We start from the raw sequence: 10,480 nt of genomic DNA, 5'->3' as shown, positions 1-10,480 counted from the left end.
AAATCACTTGGTGGTGGCAGCATACCAGGTTTTAACCTAAGATGGTAGAAATCAGATTAGGGGGCTTTCATACAGGTCTCCACATCTGTACCCTAGAGTTCAGAGTGGGGAAGGAACCCTGACATGCCCAGTCATGAGTACAAGAGAGTACATGCTGTAAATGATTAAATGAAGCTGCTATTACTGTCACTGAAAAGTTAGAGGTCCTGTTTCTCACAGCATCTTAGAGACTTTCCTTTAAAATGAGTACTAGACCAAAATTATTTCAATATAATGGGGTCATCATGCATGCAAGAAGTCTACCTATAAGAAATCTTTCAGGAAATTGCCATTGAAAAGAAATTGCGAATTTTTAATTGTTAGCCAGGTAATTACTTGCAGTTGGTTAATTACCTGAACATTTGTGTTTCAAGAAAGAGACAGAAATAAAGCACTGAAGTTACTTTTGGTTTTTGAATATGCAGTATAACTAAGACCCTACTTAATTTATGATATTGTGGAAATTGCAGATTCCCAATATGAGGCATCCATTGTAATTTTGACAGTGGGAGCCCCTGACCACTCCACCCCCGCTCTCAGTCCCCCCCAAAAAAAGACTTTATTAGCACAAATAATAATGTCCATTATTACAGGGGATGATTCACAATGTAAACCTATTCTGTTCATTCCTTGTGAGGCACCTGGCATTAGCCACTGTCAGAAGACAAGATATTGGGCTCTATGGACCTTTAGTCAGACCCAGTATGGCCATTCTTATGTTCTTTTCTGCAATTTTCCATGACTTGTCCGCAACTCAGCTATAATTTTTTGATAGTCACCTTGCAACTTCAAGCAGGGCCTTAAGTTTAATGCACAACTTTAGAAATAAGTCAGTTTTCCAATCTTCTAAAACAAGATTCCTATTTTCATTAAAAGATGCTACTTTCAAGCTACTGTTTTTTAGGTTGCAGTAGTGTCCACCATATACTTTTCAAACAGGAAGAGAGTCCCTGAACTGAAGAGCATACAATCTAAAAAGACAAAAGAGATGCTGGTAGGATAGTGAGATAAAACAGGCAAGTAAAGTGATCAGAATGATAGGCATGTGTCTTACTAGCTATATTTTTTAATTACTCACAATAAATTCTCTATCCTCCCTTTACAGTTTAGTCCTCTTGCTTTCCCTACACCAATGCCCAGTGTTGGTTTGAATTTCCTTTAGTCCATCTCTCCATGAAATAAACACTTCAGTCAGTTGACAACCAGTCAGGAAATTTCTTAACAGTACTGTGGTAACGGTGAATCTGCAAGAGAGATTGAAATGAGTAGAGGATAGTTGCTTTGTTGACCAGCTCAGGAAGGGCATTCATGCTAAAAGTCAACATGGAGACACTAGTGGGAGAAATGGACATATGTACGGGTGAGTACTGCTCACAGAGCAGATAGGACAGCAGAGAGAGAGAGAGACCACTTATAAGCTTTCCGAACCAAAAAAACAAACAAACAGAATCTTGCTGTATCGGAGAAGGAAGCAGATAAGAGGGTAATGGTCAGAATGTTGGCCAAGGAATATCCTCTTCATGGTTGTCTTTTGTATAGACTGGAGCACGTTATGGGGCAGATTATAAACTTCTGAAAAACAGTCTGTAATTTTGCAGCATGAGCTTTCGTGGGTGAATACCCACTTCTTCACTTGCATCTGAAGAAGTGGGTATTCACCCACGAAAGCTCATGCTGCAAAACGTCTGTTAGTCTATAAGGTGCCACAGGATTCTTTGTTGCTTTTACAGATCCAGACTAACACGGCTACCCCTCTGATACTAGTCTGTAATTTAAATTAGATGAACTAATGTCTCAGGCAGAAGTCTGGGGGAGGAAATTTTAACTATAATCCTCGTTAGGCCTCGTTTTCTATATGTCACTTTTCTATAGCTACAGCTATCTGCCACTCATTCTTCAGTCAGAAGGAATACTTCCTTGACATCAAACCACCACCACTACAACAAAATGGTCTGACAGGTACACTTCTGACACAGGAGGAAGTAATAACAGGAGTAGATTAAATTCTAAAACAAGATTCCTGTTTTCATTAAAATGTGCTTACTAATAAAAGAGAAAATGTGCCAGAGACAGAATGGCATGCTAAATAGACTTTTTGAAAGTCTAGAAGAGCCATTAGTGCATAGTTAACTACTGTACAGAAATGCAAATGGTATAACAAATTAACTATCTTTAACTGTATTATTTGGTTGTAATGGGTTAATTTCTGTTCTACCAAGCTAAGAAATGTGCAAAAATTAGGCCCCAATTCAGAGAAGCAGACTATATATTGCAACTATGGTTAGGAAAATGAATGTGTCTGCAATTGATGTCATTTAGACAGCTAATTATCTGACTACACCCACAATTCAGGTAACTATATACTTACGTGACAGCTGATGCCAACCATTTTGACTTGCCAGGATGAGGTCCTAGTCAAAGCCAGGCTCTTTAAGTAAAAGCTTATTGGAATGTTTATACAGAACCAGAAGGATACACAGTACTTTAAGGGCAACAAAGTACATGCCAAAAATTCTCATACTAAGTAAATTGACATGCAAAACTTTACTTGCCAGAAGAGCCCACAGCTTATTTTTCAGATGAGTTGTCCCAAAAGAACCACAGGTTTTGTACAAATTTAAATACTCTTGCATCCAGACCAAACACTAACTCCAGTAGTTCCCTCAGAGTATCCAGGTCCTGGCCTGTATCCAATAAATCACTTTATTCTGTCAAGAGCTAGCAAAGGGGCATAGCTACACCCTGAAGAAAAAGGTTCACTTCAAAACTTCTGCGAGTAGGTTCCAGTTGACAATTTTTTGCGTGCAAATAGTGAAGAAAATACTGCACATTTACCATATTGCTCCTCGCAAAGGCTATTTCATTCTGGTTATGCCTGAACTAGAACTGAGATATGAACACACTGTACTTAAAGGTGGTTTAGAATCAGATCTTTATTTAATGTTTTAGGCCCATTTCTAGTTAGTACTGTACTTTAAAATAAGAACTTATCTATTTGAGAAGTTACATATACACAACACAAGTTTGTAAAAATATACAACATACTACACTTTACAAGTGTCCTGTTAGAATATGCAGGCTTAATTGCTTTAAACTGTTTCCTGTTAGAACAGAAATCTGTTAAGGCAAATGCTTTCCACCATAAGTAGTTTTGGAAATATCTGCTGTCATCACATTCCTCACATACTTTATTATCCTAAAGATGCTGACTAAGTTGTTACACAAAAAACTCATCCTCACCAACTAGTAAATTCCTAGCTTTATCTCAAAGACACAGGTTTTTTTTATTTGCAATTTGATACTTTGAGTCAATTAAGTGTTCTATCTATAGGCAAAATATAAAAACCAAAAATGTATTGGCCTTTCTCTAACTTGGAGACATCAAATAAATGACTGTCATTTGCAATGGCATAAAGGGAATCTCAGCAAGTCATCATTCTTACACTACTTTAAATAATACAGCAGTGATCAAACAAAAAGCATGGAATGGACCCAGGCTAATGCATGAAGACAGTACTGAAGAACTTCTAGGCTTCCAACTTCACTGACTCCAGTATTGAACGTGCATCTTTATATTCTTCAGCTTCTTCCAACTCTTTTTCATTTTCCTGAAATTCAATGAAATAAAAATTAGATTTCTTTATACAGCTTTAAGTACTTTGAAAGTAATTGGACATGCTGTCAATGAAATAACTAAGATGTTATATTAAAATTCCATTTTTTAGTGCTGAGTGTTAGATGTAATAATATCCCTTGCATGAATGGTTTAGCTCCTTAGTGCCAGCCAGTTTAGCATTTTTTTCCTCCATATTTTGTAAAATCAGGTCTAAGATTTTGTCCAACATCATGTGGCTTGTTTGGGTGCCATCCCAGGTAAAGGGGAAGTCCACAAAATTTGAAGGGCATTTCAATATTGAATACATTGGTTTTAGAGAAATTTAGTTAGTTCCCACTTCCCCGCTTATAGTGAGTAAAACAGTTAAATCATGCATGTCAAATTTAGAAGTACCAGGTCTGAATTATTTGAATTTTTTATATGTTGGTCAATTAAAGGAATATTCAAACCAAAATGCAGCCCACACAAGTTGGCAGAAATGGCAACAGAGGTAAGACTAACATTTAGGAAGACTTGAAACCTTCTTTGAGATTGTCCATTTAAAAAGAGATTCTTCTTCAAAGTTCACTTTAATGGAAGCTATGCAAGTGTGTTGGGAGGGGAAAATGACCTTTCAGAACTTCTCAGTATTATTAAGTTTTGGATTTATTGAAAAATGTCAAGTCCCTTGATTAAAATAGCTTATCTGTTTGTTTGCCTTCTCAATTTAGGGAACAGTAGCAATGACTAATCAGTAAATTATGCCAACCCCTTCACATAAAAAATCTGAAGACCACTATGGACCTGCAAAAAGATGAAGTCTAACAGTCTGATCCTGCAAAGTGCAGAGCACCTCATGGAAAATCTGAAGAGCCTTTCAACTCCCCTTGAAGTTAACAGGACTTGAGGTCATTCAGCATCTTGCAAAATCAGGCTCTAATGCTGGCACCTTAATGGAGATCAGCAGAGGGTAATTCTACCAAGTCATCTCTCCTTCACTCACTGCAGGTTTGGGCCCTAAATTTCTATATCACCCCTACTCATATGAAAATAGTTCCATTGAAATCAAACTAACTACTTATCTTAAGATACTGTGATTATTTTTAAATGACCAAATAATCAAAGCAAGCAGAATGTTCCAGCTGTAAACCTGAATTCTCCTAAAGAGATTAAGTGGTATGGTAATATAACTTGCAAAGCAAGGGACTCCACTTTAATAGCTCAATATTTAAGTGTCCACTAGGTGCATGTCCCATTTCCGTGCTTCTCAACTTCCTTTTATTGAAGCATACTACTGATTGTAGTGTAGATATAACAAAACAATAAACTTTGTATTCACTTATCTATGCACATTCTGAAATCAACTATTGTGTTAAATACTACTAGTCATGGAAATACATACAAAATACTATACAAGATACCATATACAAAGTAGAAAGTGTCCAATCTTAATCGGTTTCATTATACTATTACACTGAGGGCTAAATAATTTGCTAGTACAACACCGTCAATGAAAAAATCTGGCTTTCTAAGTCTTTGTGGCCAGAAGACATGAAATGCTCAAAGGTAAGAGTTATTTTGTGCTATACTTACTAATAGTTGACTAAGATCTGCATGCGCAGCTTCTAATCTGCGTTGGCAATCTGGAATCATCATTCGAGATTCTTGCAAGATCTCAATCTGTGAAAGAGAAGCCCATAAAACAAATGAAGAATATTTCAGTATTGAATAAATTTATTTTAGAGCACACACACAGCTCATTCTTATCTAAAATAGTTGTCAAAACTATTTTCAAAGATGTTTAAAACAGCTACCTCATAGAAAATACAGATCATTTCACACTGACACTACCTTACATCTTATTTAACAGACAACTGTTTAACACTCGTATTGAGTAAATTAAAGCATATATAAGAAAATGATTTTATATGGTATTTCCATATCCTACATATTTGCCATATTTAATTATACTACATGTATAAGTGTAATTATAAGTGTAATTAACAAAGTCTTTTAGAATAATTTTTTTCCCAACTGAAGAAAGAAAGAATTAGCTGGTAAAAGCTTTCCATATACATTTGTTAAAAAAGACTCTTTAAAATAAACTATTTTCCCTGATGTCATGAAGTAGCTTCATCCAAAATGGGATCAGCTGGTTATATAAATATCTCCCGCATCTTTTGAGTAATAAAGAAAAACAGTGTTCAGATAATACCACATAGAGATAATTACTGCATGAAAAAAGTTATTGAGTTATTGATCACATCGTGTGCACACTGCAGGAGGTTCTGACTGAAAGACAAAGGCAAAGAAAAATGAAAAGCATAGACCAGCAGGCTCATATTTTTGATGCTTATCATGCATAAAAAGTTATTACTTATCCTTCTGCTTCATTTTAGGAGAAAGATTATTCTCACCATGCACTTTGAGCAAAATTACCAAACTGGCACCCCACTGAATCTGAACATCTTGCCTACACCTACAGAAAACAAACTTCAGAATTATACAGAAAACCCACTTATATTTCATGGAATATTTGTGGACCTGAAATTTATACACTGAAAAAAGGGGGTGTGCAGCACTCTTCTTCAATGTATCAAATCTATTTAGAAATGAAAATCAATTAGCAAATCAAATTGTGAAACCTGGATAACCTGCAGTGTAAAGCTTTTACTTTTAAGTCCTCACACATTCTTTCACTCAAAAGGATATTTTCCCCCTTCAATGTCATTACACGCAGACTAGTATTAATGGAAAATATATATTCAAAAGGAGGGGAGAGAGTGTGTCTTCACAAGTTCACATGCATTAAGGCCCCAGACCAGCAAAGCACTTGAGTAAATGAATTCAATGGGACTGCTCTTGAGCTTAAAATTATATTTGTGCTTAAGTTCTTTGCTAGTCTGGAGCCTATATAACCATTTTAGATAAAAATGGGTCTAATGAGGGGAAAAAAAGTTTCCAATTCAGTCTTCAGATTCCATTATGAGAAATTCAGAGACAACCTTTCTACTTTAATGAAACATTAAAAGGTGACAAATTTAAAATCCAATGAAATCCAGAAATTCAAAAGTTGAGATTCTCAATAGCAAGATCACCACTTTTATGAAAGAAAAAATGGCCCTAAGGAGACTGCATAATTATTTTAATGGTTCTACAGAAAAATTCAACATTTGCAGCATCTAGGTTTAAGAAGAGGTACTGGGATTTTTAAAAAGTTAAGATGAATTTACTATCCATTAAAAGACCCTAACACCGAAATCTAAATTTATTCACAGACCACGTACATGTGAATGTAGTACGTATATGTAGTAGAAATGCATGATAATCCACCACATTTATATGCTTAGCTCTATTCTGGAAAGAACACCCGCAGAAGAATAGTCTGATCACCAGGCCCAGTCAGTCAATCACTGACCTCTGTTGGTACTATTAACAAGTTGTACACTATCATGCTGGTAGATGATGTGGAGAAGAGACCAATTCATTTTACATAGGCCACTGAACAGCTATCAGAGAAAAAAAGATTTAAGCACTGACTTGGAATCTAGAAACTCTACAGCGCTAATCCTGGCTTCTTTTGTGGCCTTTGTCAAAGGGGCAGATGAAGCCACATGAGTCCTTCAGTAAGGTAGGAAAGCTGGCTGAGAATTGTAGAGGTGGTTGCAGTGCCTCCAAATCATTGTAGATTGATTTAAATCAAAGTGATTGCTGAGCTACTGAAGTCCTCAAATCATGATTCAAAGAATTCAAGTTACAGAGAATCTGCCATTTACACTAGTTTAAGTCTGCAAGTGTCCCATGCAAAATAAAAGACCTCAGTTGTCTCTGCCAATTTGACCTGTGGGAAAATTTCTTCCTGACCGCAAATATGGTGATCGTTAATCCTCAAGCATGGGGGCAAGACCCACCAGCCAGACACTTGGGAAAGAATTCTCTTGTAGTAACTCAGAGCCCTCTCTATCTAGTGTCCCATCACCAGCTGTTGGAAGTATTTGTTGCTAGCAGTCACAGATCAACTAGATGCCATTACAGGCAGTTTCAGTTTCATCAGACCATCCCCTCCCCTCCATAAACTTATCAAGCTGTCTTGAAGTCAGTTAGGTTTTTTGCCCCCACTGCTCCCCATGGAAGCCTGTTCCAGAACTTCACTCTTCTGCTGGTGTCAAGGCTGATTTCCCCACTCTGGCACTTCGAGTGCAGAAGGAGGGGGCCCACAAGGATTCTAAAAATGAATACTGGCCACTCCAGGCTGGTATTAAACTCCCAAGGTTACAGCTTTTCTCTGACCTTGGATGGGTAGATGCTGCCACCACCCAAATGCAAAAAAACCCCTTTTTACCCTGGAAGGCATACTTGGGAATTCCTCCCTGCGGGGTACCCTCAGCCCTTTCATCCCCCACTCTGGGGAAGAACTGAGAAAGAAAAACAAAGGAAATCAGCTGTTGCCACCAGCTAATTAAAACACATATGCACAAAAAACCCAATCCTATTCTTAAAGGTAAATTTTATTAAAAACAAAAAGAAAAACACCTGAAACTTAGGCTATTGCTAGATTTTAAAAGAGCAAATATAATTATTAAGCATCAAGAATGGTCTTCTGGAGGTCTAGCTTAATGGGTTGCAAGCAAAACAAAAGCATTTGGGGGTCAGCCCAGAAGAGTCCACAGGCTTTACAGAAATAAAAGACACACCCCTAATTGAGTCTTTCTAGACATTTTCTGATCTACTTACATATCTGGGGTTTCAAATTGGGTAGTTTTAGGCACGATCTGGTGATTTTCATACCTGGTTCACAGCTTTTTACAGCATAGCTTCAGCCCTGTTTTGCTCTGTCCCCTCTCTCCGGAGAACAGACAGACAGACAAAGGGAAAGTTTTTTCCCCAATTTTAAAAAGTTCTAGCCCTCCCATTGGCTCTTTTGGTCAGGTGCCCAACTTCCTTCCTTTTACCTGCGGACTTGTTAACCCTTTACACGTAAAGCAAGTAGAGAACCGCTACTAACAGGGATTTTGTAGCTAACTGGCTGGCTGGGTGTCCATAAAAGGGAGCTACTCCCACCCTTCATTTATCACAGATGGCTAGAAATCTTTGTCTAATTTCAAGCCTGAACTTGTTGATGGCCAATTTATATTCATTTGTTCTTTTGCCTGCATTGGCCCTTAAGTTAAATAACTCCTCTCCCTCCCTAGTATTTATTCCTCTGGTGTATTTATTGAGAGCAATCATATCTCCCCTCAGCCTTCTTTTGGTTAGGCTAAACAAGCCAAGTTCTTCCTCGAATCATCTTAGTAGCCCTTCTCTGTACTGTCACTGACCTGACTTTGCAAAGAACAATGAATATCTGCAGGGTTATTGAAAAATGTGATGCCCGAATGAAAGCATTAAGCATGGAAAGAACCAAAGTGTATCTGATTAAAAATGCCTGTTGAGGCACAAAGACAGAATACTTGGATAAACAAACCAGATTTGTTTATAAGTGTACAGGCAAACATAAAAGGGATCCAGCACAAAGGGTGGTTATGTACATAAAGGAAGAAATTTTTTTAAGATTAGTGCTCTTAGCGCAAAATGAAAAGATGTCAAAAGAAAAAAATTGTCACGGACAAAGCTTGGATGATGAAACACACACCTTTACTGGATCTCAAGTTTACAAAGCAAGGTTATACAATAGACTGGATTGTGAAATGGGAAACAAAGCATTTCAGAAACAGATATTGGAGGTGAGCACAATGTAGTCAGAGTAAGCATATACAATATGTACGGCCCTACCAAATCCACGGTCCATTACGACGAACATGGTTGCTGCCATATGACCTAATAGTTGGAGACAGGTCCTGGCTGATATCTGTAGGCTGGTTTGTGCTGTGGTGATCAAGGGTGACAAATCTGTGTACTGGTAATGAGGCTTTGGCCTCCAGCGCATCCAGGTGGACCCCAATGAACTCTAGTTTTTGAACGGGGTGTCAATGTTGATTTTTACATGTTTATTTTTAGTTCTAGTTGAGAACCATTATCCTTTGAGTAGCTTCTACAGCATCTTCCTGAGAAAGGGTTTTGAGTAGACAGCTGTCTAAGTAGGAGAATATCATGACTCCCTGCCTGCAGAGGTGGGCCACCACGACCGCGAGAACCTTGGAGAACATTGGGAGCACCAGAGAGAGAGGCCAAAAGGCAGTACTTTGAACTGGTAGTGATTCTGTCCCAGAATGAATCCGAGGAACCTCCTGTACACTGGATGTATGGAGATATGAAAATATCCATCCTGGAGGTCGAGGGCTGAGAACCAGTCCCCCTGTTCCAGTGCTTGCATTATAGCTGCTAACGTGACCATCCTCAATCACTGAACCTTCACGAACATGTGGAGTTTCCTTAGGTCGAGAATGGGCCTCCATTCCCTGCTCTTTTTCTGTCAGGGAAGTAGTAGTGGGAATAAAAGCTTCTCCCACCCTGTGTTGGATGTAGTTGAATCAGAACTGACATAAGTGCAGGAGGTGATTTATTTCATAGAAGGTGCTTGTGAGAAGGGTCCCTGAACAGGGACAAGGAGGTAGGGAGAATTGGGGGGGGGGGGGGAAAGAGGGCGTGGAGGTAAATGGGATTGAGTAACCAATGTTTATAAATTTCTAATATTCATTTGTCCAAGGTGATGGTCTGCCATACTGGGTGGAATGGGATCAGGCGGTCTCCGAAAGGATGGATGGATGGATGATGATGGTTCCAGTGCTTGGAAATGGGGAAGGCATCTCGGGCCCTTGAGCAAAGCCTCAAAATTGCTATTTCAAGGAGGGTTGTTGGGATCTTGATGGCTGAGATGGGAATGGTCTTAGGCCTCTGTCTCCATTT

The 10,480-nt window shown here is 38.3% G+C and overlaps 1 protein-coding gene across 1 annotated transcript in view; it reads right to left on the bottom strand.

The window, feature by feature from the left end:
* Positions 1-2,954: 2,954 nt before the first annotated feature.
* Positions 2,955-10,480, bottom strand: part of TBCA (tubulin folding cofactor A) — a 52,437-nt gene continuing 44,911 nt past the window's right edge. The window contains exons 3-4 of the mRNA XM_039542838.1: positions 5,228-5,314; positions 2,955-3,647 (exon numbers count right to left, since the gene is read on the bottom strand). Of these exons, the coding sequence (XP_039398772.1) occupies positions 3,567-3,647; positions 5,228-5,314 (168 nt within the window). The 3' untranslated portion in view covers positions 2,955-3,566. The remainder of the gene's footprint in view (positions 3,648-5,227; positions 5,315-10,480) is intronic.

Source organism: Mauremys reevesii, linkage group 6 (assembly GCF_016161935.1).
Source record: "Mauremys reevesii isolate NIE-2019 linkage group 6, ASM1616193v1, whole genome shotgun sequence".
In the NCBI taxonomy this organism is placed as follows: domain Eukaryota; kingdom Metazoa; phylum Chordata; order Testudines; family Geoemydidae; genus Mauremys; species Mauremys reevesii.
This window is presented reverse-complemented; position numbering and strand designations above follow the sequence as displayed.